This window comes from Haliotis rubra, unplaced genomic scaffold (genome assembly GCF_003918875.1).
Source record: "Haliotis rubra isolate DU_JTF1 unplaced genomic scaffold, ASM391887v1 Scf442, whole genome shotgun sequence".
NCBI classification, from domain to species: domain Eukaryota; kingdom Metazoa; phylum Mollusca; class Gastropoda; order Lepetellida; family Haliotidae; genus Haliotis; species Haliotis rubra.
In genome coordinates this window covers 33,675-55,537 of record NW_025767127.1, presented here as the reverse complement: position 1 = coordinate 55,537, position 21,863 = coordinate 33,675, and the positions used below count along the sequence as shown (strand labels likewise).

General features: G+C 38.3%; 1 protein-coding gene across 1 annotated transcript; it reads left to right on the top strand.

Moving 5' to 3' along the window:
- Positions 1 to 6,963: 6,963 nt before the first annotated feature.
- On the top strand, positions 6,964 to 11,547 carry LOC124289484 (homeobox protein CHOX-CAD-like). The gene is made up of 2 exons (XM_046726114.1): positions 6,964 to 7,658; positions 10,694 to 11,547. Exons 1-2 carry the CDS (start codon positions 7,178 to 7,180, stop codon positions 11,161 to 11,163), a joined length of 951 nt encoding a protein of 316 aa, XP_046582070.1. The 5' UTR covers positions 6,964 to 7,177; the 3' UTR covers positions 11,164 to 11,547.
- Positions 11,548 to 21,863: the final 10,316 nt, after the last annotated feature.

Genomic DNA, 21,863 nt, shown 5'->3' with positions numbered 1-21,863 from the left:
AATGTTCTGATTGCAGAATAATGCGTCTGTATACGATTTCTTTTAATTTCTCGACACTCTATGAAAACTTACTACTACTGCTATAAAGGTTTACATTGAGATGAGAGATTTCTTCCTTACTTCTTTTTAACCGAATATTACACACGATCCAGTGTTTAGTGCGAATGAAATTACCTCAGACTTAGAGGGTCGGATTGCAAACAGGACTAGGACCCAATAAATGCCATATTTCATTTACTTGGAAAATGTTACTGTTTATTCCGATGTTGTGAGTAGAGGCTTGTCACATTTAATATTAGACTGACAGGGCTATAAAGTTGGAAATAGGTCGCGGAGCCAATAAATCTAGCCTCCTGTATTTACATAGAACTGGGCATATCAGCTCACCTTCTGCCGCGCTGGAAGGAAGCGAGGTTAGCTTGGGAGAAAATAATTCACACGCAAAGTCATAATAGGTTTCTAATTTACCGTGGCTTCATATTTCGGTAATTTATCAGGAACATTTACTGTAGCAGCAGGTTCTGCATTTATTAATCTGTAATACCTTTAGCAAGAGTTTCATGCTAAGAATTCTGCCCCAAATACCAGCAAAAGATACTATACACACGTATTTGATTGTGGCTAAAATTGAAACAAGAAAAAAATATTTTTTCGATTGAAACGAATATCATAGCTATGCTTTGAAATTTGTTTTTGCAGTGTTTTCAGCCTAGAAAAGTTTCGTTACTAATTTTGTTGGTTAAATGCAATGTTTAGTGTAAGCTTTCATTTGCCCTTAATTAAGTTTATACATATTTTTATTCGAAGAAGTAAAATTCAATTTGAATATTCTCAAACCAATGTTTTCAAAATGTATTTTCTAAATAATATTCCAATGTCATTCCTGCTGAAATGTGATATTCCAAGTATGCATGGGACTTTCTATGGAAAGGACTCCATGCGTGGGATATTTGTTGAGATTCTGGAGATCACACCGTGTAGAATATAACGATTGTTGGTTTTAATAGAATAAGAACAGTTACGTGTGCATGGTTAAACATGACAGCTGTAGGTATATGTACAGCAATATTTAATGGCAAACTTCACTAATATTTCTCTTTTAATATTTGCAGTTTAAATAAAAGTTATGAAACGCTAAAATTGCATCTTATCACAATCGCATGTTGGACATTTGGTAATTTTTATTTGAAAAGAAACCTGATGTTTAATTTTTCGTTATTGTTCCTTATTGTTTTTTAAGATTCTTATTAATTTCACATCTACTATTTCAACAGATCTTCAGTAGACATAGTGAGATGTGTGTGCAGGGGTTAAAGAGACTTAAACACTGAGCAAATACGTGCGGCAATACCTCATTTAACCCACGCGGAAATAAATCACGCTCTGGTGGCTGAAATAGGAGGCATGTATTTGATGTAGTATATATGTATATTTATACAATATAGTCCCTTTATAGCGCTCATTCATGTCCCGTGCTGTGGATCACGTTGTAAATTGTACGACAATTGTACAATGATGATACTAGCTGTGAATATAGATCTATATAATCTACAGTAGTTGATCCAAGTATGTTGATCTTGTTATGCCCACATGTACATAGTGGACTTGTATATACTTTATACCACGGCCACTTAACATACATGGCTTGTAGAGCTGGGAGTGTTCAGAAACGAAACATAGATTTGGCTACAATATTGCCCATGTAAAACTAAGACAAAATATTTCTAACATAGAGTTGACAATGAATTGCTTTAATGAAAACCTGTTTACACATATGCTTGTGTTTATATGAAATAACCGCAATTCATGATCCTACTGACTAGTAAAGATAGGAAAACAACAAAAAGTAAATTCGATGTTTAGTCGGTATAATTTAAAATTGACACCTTATTCGGGACATTTTTGTAGTGTCATTGTTCTAGATGTGATTGATACTGAATTAATTAATCAGACAGAAAACAATGACCATTAATTAGTTGAAATCCATACTTTGGACATATCCGTTTGGTGACACTGACATCCCCAACATAAACAGCAATATATGTCAGTAAGTCGAGGGGGGTTTCGGCAGCCGTTCTTATGAACAATCCTCTTTGTCGTTCAGATCTCTATCTATGAAAGGCGCGTGCAAATCTAAAGCACACGTGCCTGTTTGGTAATATGTTATAAAGATGACATATATCTTTATCAGGCCGTTTGATCTGCTGTGGTCTGACCGTGACTCATTTTATTAACTACGTAAAGAAGGAAATGGAAGTCAGGATCAGTGACGGAGGGGAGGGGGGCGAGCGAATGCCGGTCGGAATCATGATGCAAGAATCCCCAACGCCAGATTCGCGGGGATACATGTGTCAACGTGGGCCTAGATACAGCTTAGTTTCAGTGTCCATGTGTCCAGTTATATGGAACATTATCATGTCCACTTGTCTAATCACCTACAGTTGAACTTCAAAGTCGGTGCTAACTGTAGTTACTGATATATTTATCGCGTACGGTGGAGTCGCGGAATGGGATGGCCGCCCGCTGATCCGACCTTTGATAGGGACACTGTTACACGCCTCTAATATAATGCACTACAGGCACTTACAGATGTATCTGTGATAGGTCTGTTCCTTTAACTAGATACTTGTAACTCACAAGTGATTTGAATTTCACACTACGATATGGGTATTTGTGTGACTGAATAGATGACGGGTAGGGACTGAATATCACATGAGTCTATCATAGCTGTAGATATGTCCACCATAAGACTGACGCTTGTAATACAAGACGTTGCAATTCTAAAAAATAGAGCACATATGTTTATAGGATACCATGAAACTGCTTAAACATGAGTGTGTGATTTTCATGAAAAAGTATCCACTCTGTATTAAATATTAATTATTTTCAATAAAAGAAGAGAGAGAGAGAGAGAGAGAGAGAGAGAGAGAGAGAGAGAGAGAGAGAGAGAGAGAGAGAGAGAGAGAGAGAGAGAGAGAGAGAGAGAGAGAGAGAGAGAGAAAATCCGTTAACTCCTTTATTCAGAAATTAAAGCATAAATATATAGCTTAATATCTGATTTCATCTCTTAAAAAAGGAAACATTGATTCGTTTGGTATAATTGCCAATATTATGTACTGTAAAATCTATTGTTCAATAGCTTGTTGTATCAAAGGTGAAATGGTAATATACACTGAGGAATGGCATCGAATAATCTGGCAAAATATTTATGGACAAGCAGAAGCATTTGACAATATTATGTTCAAAATTATATCACACCGAAAGGTCTCCTAAAAACGTTGATAAAATATGAAGATGATATGCATATTGTATGTTTATTGTGGTGAAAACATTTGATTGTTTGAGCGGCATTTCAGAAGTTGATGAGCCAATAAGTCATGCGATTCGTCATTGAAAACAATTGTTTGATCAGCTTAAATATTATTACATAAAGATTATTCTATTTCATGAGATATAAACATTAATAGCGGGACTGTGGGACTGTACAACACAGACGTTACAAGGAAAATCACAATAGCAACTCAGATGCTGATCCTGTGTTTTGAGAAAATGACTAAATTACATATCGTATTAATGAATGTACCTAAATATGTTCGCATTTTTAGCATATGTTCGCATATTAGCGCCATTGAGCAATATCTTTTGGAAATAGGCGCTCTATAAATCAATTATTATTATTATTATTATTATTTCGTAGATACTCTGTAAATTACAAACGAAGACACAACAACTTATAGTTTTATTACAATTTACATGTTTAATCACAATTAATAGACAGAAATAGTATGACGGGGATAAGGGGAAGATTTCACTATTATTCTGTCCTATTTTTAAAAACAATAATAATTTTTAATTCAATTTTTTTAAATTTTAATAACAATATGTTTTGTCGTATTTTCAAAATGGTATTTGTGTTATTAGTGTTGTGTAGTGTCCTAGTCTAGTCTATTAATGTAAAGCGTCCGAATCGTGACACCACAATACAAAAATGTATTTCTGAAGTTTTCGGCAATACTACACAAGGCATTCTCCAACCCCGTCTCACATCTCCTTGAGTGGTGTAACCCACCATAAAACCAGCACAGGGGGGCCACAGAGAGATTCTGCCGATTATTCTCCAAATACTTGTACGCAAATGAGAATTTGATAAAGGTTTATGGTCAAATATTAGCTCAGAAAACCCACATACAATCAACGACAGAGAACTATGATGTAAAGAAATTATCTTTCAAACTAGGTACAGAGATAAATTCACTACGGCTGTCGGACAGGCTCCTTTGTTAATAGTTTCAGTGTTCGATTCTTTCAGCGATTGCTGTCATATACTGAAAGGTTAAAGAAAGTATGCAAGCATGTTTGATGGTGGCTTAAAATTAAATAAGTAAGAAATGGTTGTTCGATTTTGTATTCCATAAGGAGATCACAGTTGTTTTGGGAATAATGTGTGCAGCATTCCGTCAGCTGTAACCTAGTAACGTTTAGTTTTCAAGTGTATTACTTTCTTTTGCACCGATTTGCTTGTTTGGTATTTCTCTACCCCATGGATAAGAGCCGCTCGATACATACAAATTTGAAAAGAGATCGTTTTGCATTCTCTGTCTCCAGTTTACAATGTTTTACCTGTGCATTCTGCGTTAAAATTGTATTAATAAGCGAAATAATGACTTTGAGGGAGCTCATAAAAACGCCCAGATATTTATGTAAAGTATTGTATTATGTATAGTTAGGATCAGTGATGAAATACGTTAAGAAATATATCTTCAGTCATACAATTAACAAGTCAAGGCTCTCAAACCGTGCATCTACACACAGTGCTTAATATGTAGGAAAGCACAACAAACTAAAAATGCACTGATCTGCTAACGTGACAAGAGGCTATGAATTAATATTTCAATATTTAAGTATACGTATACTTCTCATGAAAAGTTTAGACTCACTAGTGTAAATGTAGCCACTTACTTCAGGCAACTGTTATAAACTAAAGTTTGCAAAATATTCCATACTGTTTATAGGTACTGTTTATACATGAACTGATGTATTGTAAAACAAATTCGTAACGTTGAAAAGAGTATTGACATGAGCTTGGTAAATGATGAAAATCAGCGAATTCGTAACAAATCTTTACACCACAACGCAGCTGTTCACATGCACGATATTTGCACATGTTTCTCAGCAATTTGATGAAAGATCCTCGTGCAGTTCATCTGCATAAAGTTTGCAGTTGGTTCCCCCAAGTTAGTGGAGAAATCAATCTTCGATGTAACCATATGTACATATACACAAAACATATAGTGAGTGTATTCATTGAGTCTAAACTTTTGAAAAGAAGTATATATAGTCTCTGATGGTGGCCGACGTTAACAGAAAATTAAACTGTGCACCTGTGCGTCTTATCGACAGGAGTGTTCATGATCCTTTAGCTTTTTCTTGGGTTTATGTAAAGGTAGATTTACAACGTCCCCAAGCAATAACAAGTGATTGGAACCGGGAAATATATTTTTTTTAAATTCAGTGCTCCATTTCGTTCACATTAATTTGAAGATTTCTGCAATCAAAATTCTTCTGAAATATATTCCCCGATGTATCATATCGAGACAGGGTGAAGTAAAAACATATATAAATTTCCCACTCGACACAACGAATCGACCTTTATTGGAAATTTACACCACAGCCCCGTTCATCATTGTCCGAAGGTACTATAACGAAATGAAGCGACAATTTTATGGGGGTTTATTCCAGCCCGACGCTGTACACAAGAGATTATAGTATATGGACCCCGTGTTATAGACAAATTTATTTACTTCAGCTTGCAGGGTTCATGAGGTGAAATTAATCGCTTCGTAGAAATAATTAAATCTAAAGGTTACACTATTTACGAGCTAACCGAAGAGCTGAGATGAGTTTGACTATTATAAATTAACTGTTTACTACTGTGCACGCGTGGATGTTTTATTGAAATGAGAAAAAGAGTCTTGTTTAGATCAGAGGATGGTTAATTATGTGTAAACTTTGTATTAATATTGAACTGTCGGAATCCATGATTTTAGGTTAAACAAAATGTATATAAATCAGTATGAACGATCATTGAACATGATATTCATCTGAATGGCTCTACTTACAAACATATCTGTCGATGTAGACAAACTGATAATAATATTAATAGGACCATCCGATTTCTCTCAGCTGCATACTATTTCAAAACTGGAAACCATAAAAATGATAAATAATATACACGGAGATATTGAATTGGATCTTTGTTGACTGTGTTCAATGTGGAATAAGAGGTAAATTGGTTCTTATGCAGCATGAAATATATTGCAATTATGTAGTGTCTGTTGAATCTCGTGTAACCTCCAGGTTACAGGTAGAGGAGTATTTAGACAGTGGGTTCAGTCCATCAGCGTTTAATTCATTTCGTATTTTGATCTACTGTGCTTTATTAAACATGAAAATATAATGCTTTTTCTGTTTGCGCTTAGCGCAGATTCATTGGTTGTCTAGGTTTTATATGCTAAATATAATATAAAGCTTCTCTTTTTGTTTTCTTTTGAAGTTTTATTTATTTCAAAATTCATAATTTCATTTTTAGATAAAAATGATGGTGATGTATCCGGGAATGTTATGTCGATTGCTAAAAATCACAACCTGTCATCGGATGTCAATCAACACGACTGTCTAGGGTTGTAAAAATGTAGCCGAGGTACACGTCTCGGACGGAGATAGCCTAAAATATTGACAGTACATCACGGAAACTGGTGTCAGTGGCTGCCACAGCACGTTCACACTCTTGCCCACTGAAATAAACACCTACCTCAGACATACTGTCGGCCTGGCCAGCCAGCTGTCGCCGCGCGTTGATTGGTCGATAACGCCAGGAGGCGGGGCTTATGCAGCAATCGGGGCGGAGCTTGCACCCATATCCAGCATGTAAATAGCGGGTCGGACCATCAGTCTGTACTTACATTCGATACAACAAGGATTTATCAGTGACAGGTTGAACACGCAAGTCGATATTTGATATATCAGATTTTAATCTTGTATCTCCCGACACAAGGAAAACCTGGAAAAATATTTCCGTATCGTCAGTTTCTTGGAGCTTTCACAAGTGACTTGTTGATATTTTGTCGGGTCAGCTCCCGTACATCATAACCCCAAAGCTGAGACTGTTCAGACCAGAATGGCCCTGTGTCACGAGAATAGTGCCGCGATGTTCGCTTCCAGACCCTCGCCAAACACATACAGCTACCCAAGTTTTGGGTACCCTACCCAGGGAGGGTACGGTCAGGAATATGGACAGTACGCTATGACCGACCCTAGCGCTCTTCAACAGTCGTGGATGTACGGCAGCGCACCCCGTCCTGCACATGGAGGGATGGACGACTGGGGTCAGGCCTACACTGTCCCCACAACCACGACCGCCACCCTTCAACAGGGACCCTACAACTTCTCCTACCGTACCCACGAGACGGGATACCCCCAACCAGTCGTCACACAGGCGGACAGTCCACACCTTACAGTCCTTGACAACCCTCACCCACAGGATTCATGTTCACCACCCGGCACCACAGCAAGCCTCAGTCCCGGGGGTGGCAACAATGCCAAGCAGCTCCGAGCTCCCTTCGAATGGATGAAATGTTCACAACAAGCCCCGGCTCCTGGTAAGTATTTATGTTCAAATTTTATTGAGAAAGTGAACCCACACCTGAGATCCAGGCAGAATAGGTTATAATAATAATGCTATACTAAAATACTGAATGAACAGAATCTTGTTCACCTTATTTTGAAAACTGGCTAATCGTAGATAATATATTTTATTATACTTGATGCTTTACAGTGCTGTCAAGTATTGAACACATACCACTTACTTATATAAGAACAATCTTTCATAACTTTTTTTTTATGCTACCGCTATTTTGAATTTCAAAATCGAAAATTTGGGCAAAATGAAAAACGCAAATGAACTATCCACAAAAATAAAGTGTAGCAAAATAACATTTTTGTTAATCCAATCATGGTTGAAGAAGGTTAATCCCGTTAATCAGGGAGTCGCGACAGTGTAGTTAGTGTCTGTCTCCATCATCAGGGGCTTCTTAATCACTTTACAATCGGGATCAACACGCCTTTCAGAAATAAACAACAATATTTTTACAATTCCATATCATCTTGCTTAGGGCACCTTTCTCTCTCAATAACACTAATCCCCTCAATGAAGCGTGTCGAGGGAATCTCTTGCGCACACCGCAATGTTTCCTATCATACACCTTCCTGTTTACTGCCCCTCTGCGCCTCATTTTCACCTGACACAGGTGTGCTAATTACCCCCAACTATTCTGTCACCCACCACCAATCTGACACTTATATGTGTATATTTCGTCACAAATTGTTATATTTTAGTAGTTTGTCTGAAATTAAGAAAACCGTACCGACTAGGAAATATTTAAATAAATATTAACTTATTAATAAGGAAAGAAATAATCATAACCCAGCTTTTATTTACATAACATGCAATTGTTTATTTTGTGAAGGTGAACAAGATCTATATCTTTAACCACTATCAGCTTTGTCCATATCTACTGCAAACATTACCTCATTTTTCGGACCAAATCCCGATTTCTCACGATAATTTGCCAATGTGTTTTTAAGTACACTGTTTAAGTAATATTTTATTGATGGGTCAAAGGGTTAAAGAACTAGGTGATCGTAATCTTTGAAGTGACCGCGTCCTGTGGAGTGACCTCACCCGGGCGTATCGATCTGTGACTTTGCTGTCTTTGTTAACGTAGGTAAAGGTAGCGATGCATTGCCAACTCGTAACGCTGGAGTCATTTGAACCTCATTAGGGGTGGAGTGGGCGGGTACCTGATTGTCCAAATGCTAGTCCTCTGCGTAGTATGTATGTACAGTGTAAACTTTAATCAGTTACAATAAGGAATCTTGCATCGTGACTTTTCCATTGTTTGCTAAGTCTTCGTGCAGCTTTAAAGAATACCGCAAACATTCACGGAATGTTGATTTTCGCTCTAGGAGTTCCCCTCTCACCGTCATTAGAAGCTCGTTTTCATTATACATATAACACCCAGAAAATTTACAAGCTTGTCAGGGTATAATTGAATTTCTAAAAGTTTCACAGTGTGATGCTAATGTGTTGAACTGGACAAAACTTATGGAGACATCAAACGATACGGCGAGGTTGTGTGAGCAATCTGCGTTCTGATGACATTGCCGGGTATGCCTTATGGTGGGAGTATGGAAAGAAATGGGGAAATATTTCTGACTGATAATGGTAACTCGGTACATGAAATAGGAATATCCGCTTATTCATTCGTAGAATGATTCGTCACATTTTAAAACCCCCCAACCCCTTCAAGTCATAACGGTATGGATTTGAGCCAGAAACTTGATTAGCTGTAGTCAGACTGTCTGGGACTAAACAATCATTACCGTTTTGTTTTCATTTTAAATTTATCCATTCTTTGTTTATTGTCCTAATCTCTTCCCAGACATCGTCATTGCCAATTCTTAGTTAATTAACGCCAAATCTTGCTTTAATCCATTTAATCTTTGAGCTGATCAACGTTTACGCTAATCAGGATTAATCCATCAAGATCACACCCCATGATCCGTGAACTATCATGGCTACTCATCGTCAGTATCAACTCTGTGAGATAGCAGAACCTCGCCAACTCTTTCTGCAAGCCATAGCAACTATTCATCAATTTGTAAGACTTACACGTGTCATACTTGTACCAGAAGATCTTGGCGAAATACACTATATCTAGAAAGCTTTGTCACGCGGACCATGTTGGGTATACCCGCTTCAACATAGTAATACCCCAACCACCCCGGAGAGGGACATGGTTCTTATCTACAAGGGTAGGGTGAACTTCGGGCGAAGTGGTTATTTGCAAATCTCACACCCGCGTTCTATGATAGAGTCAAGATGCAATGACACATGTTTCAAGCGTGAATCTATTAAAAAACCATCCGGTGATACGATTACCAACAAGATTTCTACGTAAAGATTTATAGGGTAAGAATGGCGGTAGAAGCACGAAGCATAGTGTTATAGAAGAAGCTTGAAAGACCAACAGTGGTTTGAACATGTTCTGTTGCTTGACATAGGATGTCAACTGATTTGCTTTCCATCAGATAGTTATTTTTCGTATTTTTATGTAAAAAATGTGTGCTCAATCGGACACTAGAGGTGTAAACGCGGCGCCGTTTTCTGTGAAGATTTAACCCTAATCGTTAGTTGCCTGTTCTTTCATCCTGAGATCAAGCGAGAGGCTTCTGTGTGCGATGTGTCAAATGAAAGCATGACCCCCGGTCTCCGGGTGATGGTGTAGGGGTGGATTACCGTGGAATGCCGTGTACGCTGCACCGGATGGTTGGTGATAGCCCGCTGAAATCGATATTGGACTACAACTACAATTACAAATCTAATCTAGCCCTGTGTACAAAAGTCAGAACTACTCTGCCCTGTCAAAGAGAAATCTGTGGTGTGTTCGCGTGGCGGCAATATAACGCTTAAGTGGGACAACGCTCAGAACAAACATTTGCTGAGCTGGGCCCTGCCAATGAACTTTCCAAGACGCCACAAAATTTATTACACAAATTTCCTGATTCCTCGTTTTTATGCTGTCGTGTCTATTGGATTTTATGTTTGTTCTTATATTCATATTCTATATTGTAGGTAAGACACGCACCAAAGACAAGTACCGAGTTGTGTACAGCGATCACCAGCGTCTGGAACTGGAGAAAGAGTTCCACTACAGCCGTTACATCACCATACGCCGTAAAGCCGAGCTCGCCAACCAACTCCAACTGTCCGAGAGACAAGTCAAGATCTGGTTCCAGAACCGTCGGGCCAAGGAAAGGAAACAGAACAAGAAGAAGGACAGCACTGACAAGCTCTCCCCTGACTCCCCCTCCGAGATGTCCGGTATCCCCCAACAGTACTCTCAGGTCTCCCCCACGATGCCCAACCTCCCCCCTGTGACGTCACAGCATCAGCTTCTCGTACCATCACATTCCATGTATGAAACGAAGCCAGAACACCATTCACCAACCTCATCCGTTCTCTCTAGTCACGTACAAGTTCCGGTCTCTATGGCACATGCGCATTCACCACTTCCTGTGACCAAATGTGAAAATGACTATTAGTTTGTGAGAAAGAAATTGACTTTATAACGAGAACAAAGGAGATTTATAGACAATGCGACTCATCCGTTTTACACCCGTAGTCTGCAATATGAGATTTTATTTACGGAGGTTATGTGCAAAAGAACATTCACTCTGTGTTGTGCAGTACGACTGTTGTGCTAGTGTCTGTATGTGACTGTCAGCGAGGAATGCAGCTAAAGTGATTTCAAGGACACGTGGCCTTTTGTGATTTGCGTTGTATTTGTCCGGGGTACACAAAGTATGTAAATAAGAAACGAGACGTGCCCTCTGACTTCTGTATATATATATTTTTTGTCACCATGTCAAATATTTATGAAAAAAGTTGAAATTACAACTTTTAATATAAAATACAAATCTGAGAAATTGTGTCTGTTTTTCTGTCTCAAACTTCTTTGGTTATGGCATGTTTATTACACGATGTGGCCATAACGAATATGCTATTAGCGATGTGTGCCTGATCGACAATCAACTTTGATAAATTAGATGTGCCGGTTTATTCTTGGATTTATGACAAACATTGCTGTACTTAATTTAAGCTACTCTGTTTGATTGGCATTGATAGAAATGATGGATAATAGAAAAGTATAATACTTTATGGATAATAACTTCTTTATTTATTATGATGCGACGTTTCGGTATAGCTTCTTTTCCCGTTGTCAAGCAAGAGTGTTGCTTTCAAGGCTGTCAGTAATGAAAATGAAGGAAGCACCAACAACTAAGACTGATTACATAAATGGAAGGTATTAATGAATGATGGAACACAGGTTCTTTGTCAAATCTAAGAAATACAAGAATTTTTGAAATTGCATCATCACGAATGGTCATTAGTACCAACAAAGACAATCATATCACACCCTCATATACTACCGGAAAAAAGTAACTGCATAACATAGAATTGCATAAAATAAACGTTATTTTAAAAACAACCCTAAATAACCGTGTAGCAAGGCATTTCGCATGAAATGTATATCATACTAAGTTACTAACGGAAACAATTGTGTATTACATAAAACCACATAAAATAAACGTTATTTGTGAAATTACCTTATAAAGAAAGTAGTATATTTGTACACACAATACATGATACAACAGTAGAAACCGTGCGTCGAGCCACAAACTGGCTTATGAGACACTAACAACATACATGCGGTAATAAAGATATAAATATAAGATGTACATAAATCATGTCAAGGACATTTCCCGTCTTAACATATTTATTTAAGAAGTGAAGAGGCTAAAATGTTTTGCGGCTTTTTCTTTCATAAGAACTAAACTTGTTGGTATCATATAAAGTTATAAAATAGATGGTTACAGCTTCAAATAGGATAAAACGTAAATCCTCATAAAAATAACATTTCATTAAAAAAGAAATTCCCCCTTCAACTATATGCATATGGCAATCATTATCATTTATAATAACCATATTTACAATGTCTTTGTAAAAGAGGAACAGGTGGCTTGTCATATCTGCCGGTTTCAATGAACAAGGGTAAAATACCGCATCTAAATTTGGATAAAATACGACTATGATCTCTAAGCATAATGTTCAATGAACATGGTAGCAAAGCACTTTGCATGAAATGTGATGTCACTTATCGCGTACTTTTTGCACAATGAACTTATTTTAACACATGAAGCTAACACACCTGATATTGAAAACTGAAGAACGGTTGATCATTCTCTAGCCTCTGAATGTTGTGGAAGAATTCAAACTAAACTGTGCGTACGTCATGCCACGGATTACAGACGGAACGTGGGTATGGGAAACAGAAGGTGTTGTGTGAAAAGGTGATGTAGAGCATGGAACATACATTTGTCCTCTGCTTTATCAGACGGCCCTGTGGCGCAACTGTAGCTCATAATATTGTCTTTACATATGAAAAACTCTTGGACTGTCAAACACAGATGTTTGCCCAGTGTCTAAGTGAAACAGAAGACATTTTACATCTGTTCATCTATTGCAAAGAGTTATCTTCCTTGCAATCACTAGTAATTGAAATGTTGACAGACGTGTCATGATTCAGAATTTACCTTTGGACAGCTGTCACTCTGGTTATTGTTCGGATTCCTACCAGAAAAGAAATTATCATGTAAACCATTCATAGATATTGTATTGTCAATATATCGTCTGTCTGTATTTAGAAGGAAAGTTATAATGAAAAGTCACAACACCATCTCATTTGATGTGAGGGCATTATACAAGTCTATAATAAAGCGCCATTTTAGATTTTTACTGTTTAAATATTCGAAAGTAAATCAATCACACATCTTTATTAAAAAATACATTATGACCGAAACAAACATGGAGTTGGACGGAAATGAGGTTGTTCTCAACGATCCGATAGATTAGGGTGCTTTTCATCGGTAAGTATATATTTCTAAGGAGCCAAACAGGTTTCACTTAAAATGTGCTGTATAGTCATATTTGCATATTGTCATAAAACTGTAAAAAATACTATTGAAAATCTGTCCTGCCTTTAGAACTGAACTGTTAGTCGCTGCCACGTAAACTCTGTGATAACTCTTTTTTATTTGGGTGGTGGTGTCAGCACTATCTGCACCTGTAATCATTAGACATTGTGAATAAATGCTAATAAAAAAACCGGTAGCGCGTCTGACTCCAGATCAGAAGGTTGCGTGTTCAAATCACGTCGGGGTCAATTCAAAGTTTTGCTATTTTGAATAAAAAATGAAATATATCTTGAAAGAGTGGATTGTGTTGATGAGTGGTCAGCGTATTTCTGTGTGTAAGAAATGAGATATTACTACAATTTCAAAGTCGATGTAAGACTAGGAACAATTCAGAGGAAAACAGAAGATGTGTTAAAAATGAGGGCGATGAAGAGCATGGAGCATATATTTGTGCTTCAAGTACATTATAGTCCTCTGCCTTATCAGACGGCCCTGTGGCGCAACGGTAGCGCGTCTGACTCCAGATCAGAAGGTTGCGTGTTCAAATCACGTCGGGGTCAATTCAAAGTTTTGCTATTTTGAATAAAAATGAAATATTTCTTGAAAGAGTGGATTGTGTTGTCGAGTTGTCAGCGTATTTCTGTGTGTAAGAAATGAGACATTACTACAATTTCAAAGTCGATGTAAGACTAGGTACAATTCGGAGGAAAACAGAAGATGTGTTAAAAATGAGGGCGATGAAGAGCATGGAGTATATATTTGTGCTTCAAGTACATTATAGTCCTCTGCCTTATCAGACGGCCCTGTGGCGCAACGGTAGCGCGTCTGACTCCAGATCAGAAGGTTGCGTGTTCAAATCACGTCGGGGTCAATTCAAAGTTTTGCTATTTTGAATAAAAATGAAATATATCTTGAAAGAGTGGATTGTGTTGTCGAGTTGTCAGCGTATTTCTGTGTGTAAGAAATGAGACATTACTACAATTTCAAAGTCGATGTAAGACTAGGAACAATTCAGAGGAAAACAGAAGATGTGTTAAAAATGAGGGCGATGAAGAGCATGGAGTATATATTTGTGCTTCAAGTACATTATAGTCCTCTGCCTTATCAGACGGCCCTGTGGCGCAACGGTAGCGCGTCTGACTCCAGATCAGAAGGTTGCGTGTTCAAATCACGTCGGGGTCAATTCAAAGTTTTGCTATTTTGAATAAAAAAATGAAATATATCTTGAAAGAGTGGATTGTGTTGTCGAGTTGTCAGCGTATTTCTGTGTGTAAGAAACGAGACATTACTACAATTTCAAAGTCGATGTAAGACTAGGAACAATTCAGAGGAAAACAGAAGATGTGTTAAAAATGAGGGCGATGAAGAGCATGGAGTATATATTTGTGCTTCAAGTACATTATAGTCCTCTGCCTTATCAGACGGCCCTGTGGCGCAACGGTAGCGCGTCTGACTCCAGATCAGAAGGTTGCGTGTTCAAATCACGTCGGGGTCAATTCAAAGTTTTGCTATTTTGAATAAAAAATGAAATATATCTTGAAAGAGTGGATTGTGTTGTCGAGTTGTCAGCGTATTTCTGTGTGTAAGAAACGAGACATTACTACAATTTCAAAGTCGATGTAAGACTAGGAACAATTCAGAGGAAAACAGAAGATGTGTTAAAAATGAGGGCGATGAAGAGCATGGAGTATATATTTGTGCTTCAAGTACATTATAGTCCTCTGCCTTATCAGACGGCCCTGTGGCGCAACGGTAGCGCGTCTGACTCCAGATCAGAAGGTTGCGTGTTCAAATCACGTCGGGGTCAATTCAAAGTTTTGCTATTTTGAATAAAAAATGAAATATATCTTGAAAGAGTGGATTGTGTTGTCGAGTTGTCAGCGTATTTCTGTGTGTAAGAAATGAGACATTACTACAATTTCAAAGTCGATGTAAGACTAGGAACAATTCAGAGGAAAACAGAAGATGTGTTAAAAATGAGGGCGATGAAGAGCATGGAGTATATATTTGTGCTTCAAGTACATTATAGTCCTCTGCCTTATCAGACGGCCCTGTGGCGCAACGGTAGCGCGTCTGACTCCAGATCAGAAGGTTGCGTGTTCAAATCACGTCGGGGTCAATTCAAAGTTTTGCTATTTTGAATAAAAATGAAATATATCTTGAAAGAGTGGATTGTGTTGTCGAGTTGTCAGCGTATTTCTGTGTGTAAGAAATGAGACATTACTACAATTTCAAAGTCGATGTAAGACTAGGAACAATTCAGAGGAAAACAGAAGATGTGTTAAAAATGAGGGGCGATGAAGAGCATGGAGTATATATTTGTGCTTCAAGTACATTATAGTCCTCTGCCTTATCAGACGGCCCTGTGGCGCAACGGTAGCGCGTCTGACTCCAGATCAGAAGGTTGCGTGTTCAAATCACGTCGGGGTCAATTCAAAGTTTTGCTATTTTGAATAAAAATGAAATATATCTTGAAAGAGTGGATTGTGTTGTCGAGTTGTCAGCGTATTTCTGTGTGTAAGAAATGAGACATTACTACAATTTCAAAGTCGATGTAAGACTAGGAACAATTCAGAGGAAAACAGAAGATGTGTTAAAAATGAGGGCGATGAAGAGCATGGAGTATATATTTGTGCTTCAAGTACATTATAGTCCTCTGCCTTATCAGACGGCCCTGTGGCGCAACGGTAGCGCGTCTGACTCCAGATCAGAAGGTTGCGTGTTCAAATCACGTCGGGGTCAATTCAAAGTTTTGCTATTTTGAATAAAAAATGAAATATATCTTGAAAGAGTGGATTGTGTTGTCGAGTTGTCAGCGTATTTCTGTGTGTAAGAAATGAGACATTACTACAATTTCAAAGTCGATGTAAGACTAGGAACAATTCAGAGGAAAACAGAAGATGTGTTAAAAATGAGGGCGATGAAGAGCATGGAGTATATATTTGTGCTTCAAGTACATTATAGTCCTCTGCCTTATCAGACGGCCCTGTGGCGCAACGGTAGCGCGTCTGACTCCAGATCAGAAGGTTGCGTGTTCAAATCACGTCGGGGTCAATTCAAAGTTTTGCTATTTTGAATAAAAAATGAAATATATCTTGAAAGAGTGGATTGTGTTGTCGAGTTGTCAGCGTATTTCTGTGTGTAAGAAATGAGACATTACTACAATTTCAAAGTCGATGTAAGACTAGGAACAATTCAGAGGAAAACAGAAGATGTGTTAAAAATGAGGGCGATGAAGAGCATGGAGTATATATTTGTGCTTCAAGTACATTATAGTCCTCTGCCTTATCAGACGGCCCTGTGGCGCAACGGTAGCGCGTCTGACTCCAGATCAGAAGGTTGCGTGTTCAAATCACGTCGGGGTCAATTCAAAGTTTTGCTATTTTGAATAAAAATGAAATATATCTTGAAAGAGTGGATTGTGTTGTCGAGTTGTCAGCGTATTTCTGTGTGTAAGAAATGAGACATTACTACAATTTCAAAGTCGATGTAAGACTAGGAACAATTCAGAGGAAAACAGAAGATGTGTTAAAAATGAGGGCGATGAAGAGCATGGAGTATATATTTGTGCTTCAAGTACATTATAGTCCTCTGCCTTATCAGACGGCCCTGTGGCGCAACGGTAGCGCGTCTGACTCCAGATCAGAAGGTTGCGTGTTCAAATCACGTCGGGGTCAATTCAAAGTTTTTGCTATTTTGAATAAAAAAATGAAATATATCTTGAAAGAGTGGATTGTGTTGTCGAGTTGTCAGCGTATTTCTGTGTGTAAGAAATGAGACATTACTACAATTTCAAAGTCGATGTAAGACTAGGAACAATTCAGAGGAAAACAGAAGATGTGTTAAAAATGAGGGCGATGAAGAGCATGGAGTATATATTTGTGCTTCAAGTACATTATAGTCCTCTGCCTTATCAGACGGCCCTGTGGCGCAACGGTAGCGCGTCTGACTCCAGATCAGAAGGTTGCGTGTTCAAATCACGTCGGGGTCAATTCAAAGTTTTGCTATTTTGAATAAAAAATGAAATATATCTTGAAAGAGTGGATTGTGTTGTCGAGTTGTCAGCGTATTTCTGTGTGTAAGAAATGAGACATTACTACAATTTCAAAGTCGATGTAAGACTAGGAACAATTCAGAGGAAAACAGAAGATGTGTTAAAAATGAGGGCGATGAAGAGCATGGAGTATATATTTGTGCTTCAAGTACATTATAGTCCTCTGCCTTATCAGACGGCCCTGTGGCGCAACGGTAGCGCGTCTGACTCCAGATCAGAAGGTTGCGTGTTCAAATCACGTCGGGTCAATTCAAAGTTTTGCTATTTTGAATCAAAAATGAAATATATCTTGAAAGAGTGGATTGTATTGTCGAGTTGTCAGCGTATTTCTGTGTGTAAGAAATGAGACATTACTACAATTTCCAAGTCGATGTAAGACTAGGAACAATTCAGAGGAAAAACAGAAGATGTGTTAAAAATGAGGGCGATGAAGAGCATGGAGTATATATTTGTGCTTCAAGTACATTATAGTCCTCTGCCTTATCAGACGGCCCTGTGGCGCAACGGTAGCGCGTCTGACTCCAGATCAGAAGGTTGCGTGTTCAAATCACGTCGGGGTCAATTCAAAGTTTTGCTATTTTGAATAAAAAATGAAATATATCTTGAAAGAGTGGATTGTGTTGTCGAGTTGTCAGCGTATTTCTGTGTGTAAGAAATGAGACATTACTACAATTTCAAAGTCGATGTAAGACTAGGAACAATTCAGAGGAAAACAGAAGATGTGTTAAAAAATGAGGGCGATGAAGAGCATGGAGTATATATTTGTGCTTCAAGTACATTATAGTCCTCTGCCTTATCAGACGGCCCTGTGGCGCAACGGTAGCGCGTCTGACTCCAGATCAGAAGGTTGCGTGTTCAAATCACGTCGGGGTCAATTCAAAGTTTTGCTATTTTGAATAAAAAATGAAATATATCTTGAAAGAGTGGATTGTGTTGTCGAGTTGTCAGCGTATTTCTGTGTGTAAGAAATGAGACATTACTACAATTTCAAAGTCGATGTAAGACTAGGAACAATTCAGAGGAAAACAGAAGATGTGTTAAAAATGAGGGCGATGAAGAGCATGGAGTATATATTTGTGCTTCAAGTACATTATAGTCCTCTGCCTTATCAGACGGCCCTGTGGCGCAACGGTAGCGCGTCTGACTCCAGATCAGAAGGTTGCGTGTTCAAATCACGTCGGGGTCAATTCAAAGTTTTGCTATTTTGAATAAAAAATGAAATATATCTTGAAAGAGTGGATTGTGTTGTCGAGTTGTCAGCGTATTTCTGTGTGTAAGAAATGAGACATTACTACAATTTCAAAGTCGATGTAAGACTAGGAACAATTCAGAGGAAAACAGAAGATGTGTTAAAAATGAGGGCGATGAAGAGCATGGAGTATATATTTGTGCTTCAAGTACATTATAGTCCTCTGCCTTATCAGACGGCCCTGTGGCGCAACGGTAGCGCGTCTGACTCCAGATCAGAAGGTTGCGTGTTCAAATCACGTCGGGGTCAATTCAAAGTTTTGCTATTTTGAATAAAAATGAAATATATCTTGAAAGAGTGGATTGTGTTGTCGAGTTGTCAGCGTATTTCTGTGTGTAAGAAATGAGACATTACTACAATTTCAAAGTCGATGTAAGACTAGGAACAATTCAGAGGAAAACAGAAGATGTGTTAAAAATGAGGGCGATGAAGAGCATGGAGTATATATTTGTGCTTCAAGTACATTATAGTCCTCTGCCTTATCAGACGGCCCTGTGGCGCAACGGTAGCGCGTCTGACTCCAGATCAGAAGGTTGCGTGTTCAAATCACGTCGGGGTCAATTCAAAGTTTTGCTATTTTGAATAAAAAATGAAATATATCTTGAAAGAGTGGATTGTGTTGTCGAGTTGTCAGCGTATTTCTGTGTGTAAGAAATGAGACATTACTACAATTTCAAAGTCGATGTAAGACTAGGAACAATTCAGAGGAAAACAGAAGATGTGTTAAAAATGAGGGCGATGAAGAGCATGGAGTATATATTTGTGCTTCAAGTACATTATAGTCCTCTGCCTTATCAGACGGCCCTGTGGCGCAACGGTAGCGCGTCTGACTCCAGATCAGAAGGTTGCGTGTTCAAATCACGTCGGGGTCAATTCAAAGTTTTGCTATTTTGAATAAAAAATGAAATATATCTTGAAAGAGTGGATTGTGTTGTCGAGTTGTCAGCGTATTTCTGTGTGTAAGAAATGAGACATTACTACAATTTCAAAGTCGATGTAAGACTAGGAACAATTCAGAGGAAAACAGAAGATGTGTTAAAAATGAGGGCGATGAAGAGCATGGAGTATATATTTGTGCTTCAAGTACATTATAGTCCTCTGCCTTATCAGACGGCCCTGTGGCGCAACGGTAGCGCGTCTGACTCCAGATCAGAAGGTTGCGTGTTCAAATCACGTCGGGGTCAATTCAAAGTTTTGCTATTTTGAATAAAAAATGAAATATATCTTGAAAGAGTGGATTGTGTTGTCGAGTTGTCAGCGTATTTCTGTGTGTAAGAAATGAGACATTACTACAATTTCAAAGTCGATGTAAGACTAGGAACAATTCAGAGGAAAACAGAAGATGTGTTAAAAATGAGGGCGATGAAGAGCATGGAGTATATATTTGTGCTTCAAGTACATTATAGTCCTCTGCCTTATCAGACGGCCCTGTGGCGCAACGGTAGCGCGTCTGACTCCAGATCAGAAGGTTGCGTGTTCAAATCACGTCGGGGTCAATTCAAAGTTTTGCTATTTTGAATAAAAATGAAATATATCTTGAAAGAGTGGATTGTGTTGTCGAGTTGTCAGCGTATTTCTGTGTAAGAAAATGAGACATTACTACAATTTCAAAGTCGATGTAAGACTAGGAACAATTCAGAGGAAAACAGAAGATGTGTTAAAAATGAGGGCGATGAAGAGCATGGAGTATATATTTGTGCTTCAAGTACATTATAGTCCTCTGCCTTATCAGACGGCCCTGTGGCGCAACGGTAGCGCGTCTGACTCCAGATCAGAAGGTTGCGTGTTCAAATCACGTCGGGGTCAATTCAAAGTTTTGCTATTTTGAATAAAAATGAAATATATCTTGAAAGAGTGGATTGTGTTGTCGAGTTGTCAGCGTATTTCTGTGTGTAAGAAATGAGACATTACTACAATTTCAAAGTCGATGTAAGACTAGGAACAATTCAGAGGAAAACAGAAGATGTGTTAAAAATGAGGGCGATGAAGAGCATGGAGTATATATTTGTGCTTCAAGTACATTATAGTCCTCTGCCTTATCAGACGGCCCTGTGGCGCAACGGTAGCGCGTCTGACTCCAGATCAGAAGGTTGCGTGTTCAAATCACGTCGGGGTCAATTCAAAGTTTTGCTATTTTGAATAAAAAATGAAATATATCTTGAAAGAGTGGATTGTGTTGTCGAGTTGTCAGCGTATTTCTGTGTGTAAGAAATGAGACATTACTACAATTTCAAAGTCGATGTAAGACTAGGAACAATTCAGAGGAAAACAGAAGATGTGTTAAAAATGAGGGCGATGAAGAGCATGGAGTATATATTTGTGCTTCAAGTACATTATAGTCCTCTGCCTTATCAGACGGCCCTGTGGCGCAACGGTAGCGCGTCTGACTCCAGATCAGAAGGTTGCGTGTTCAAATCACGTCGGGGTCAATTCAAAGTTTTGCTATTTTGAATAAAAATGAAATATATCTTGAAAGAGTGGATTGTGTTGTCGAGTTGTCAGCGTATTTCTGTGTGTAAGAAATGAGACATTACTACAATTTCAAAGTCGATGTAAGACTAGGAACAATTCAGAGGAAAACAGAAGATGTGTTAAAAATGAGGGCGATGAAGAGCATGGAGTATATATTTGTGCTTCAAGTACATTATAGTCCTCTGCCTTATCAGACGGCCCTGTGGCGCAACGGTAGCGCGTCTGACTCCAGATCAGAAGGTTGCGTGTTCAAATCACGTCGGGGTCAATTCAAAGTTTTGCTATTTTGAATAAAAAATGAAATATATCTTGAAAGAGTGGATTGTGTTGTCGAGTTGTCAGCGTATTTCTGTGTGTAAGAAATGAGACATTACTACAATTTCAAAGTCGATGTAAGACTAGGAACAATTCAGAGGAAAACAGAAGATGTGTTAAAAATGAGGGCGATGAAGAGCATGGAGTATATATTTGTGCTTCAAGTACATTATAGTC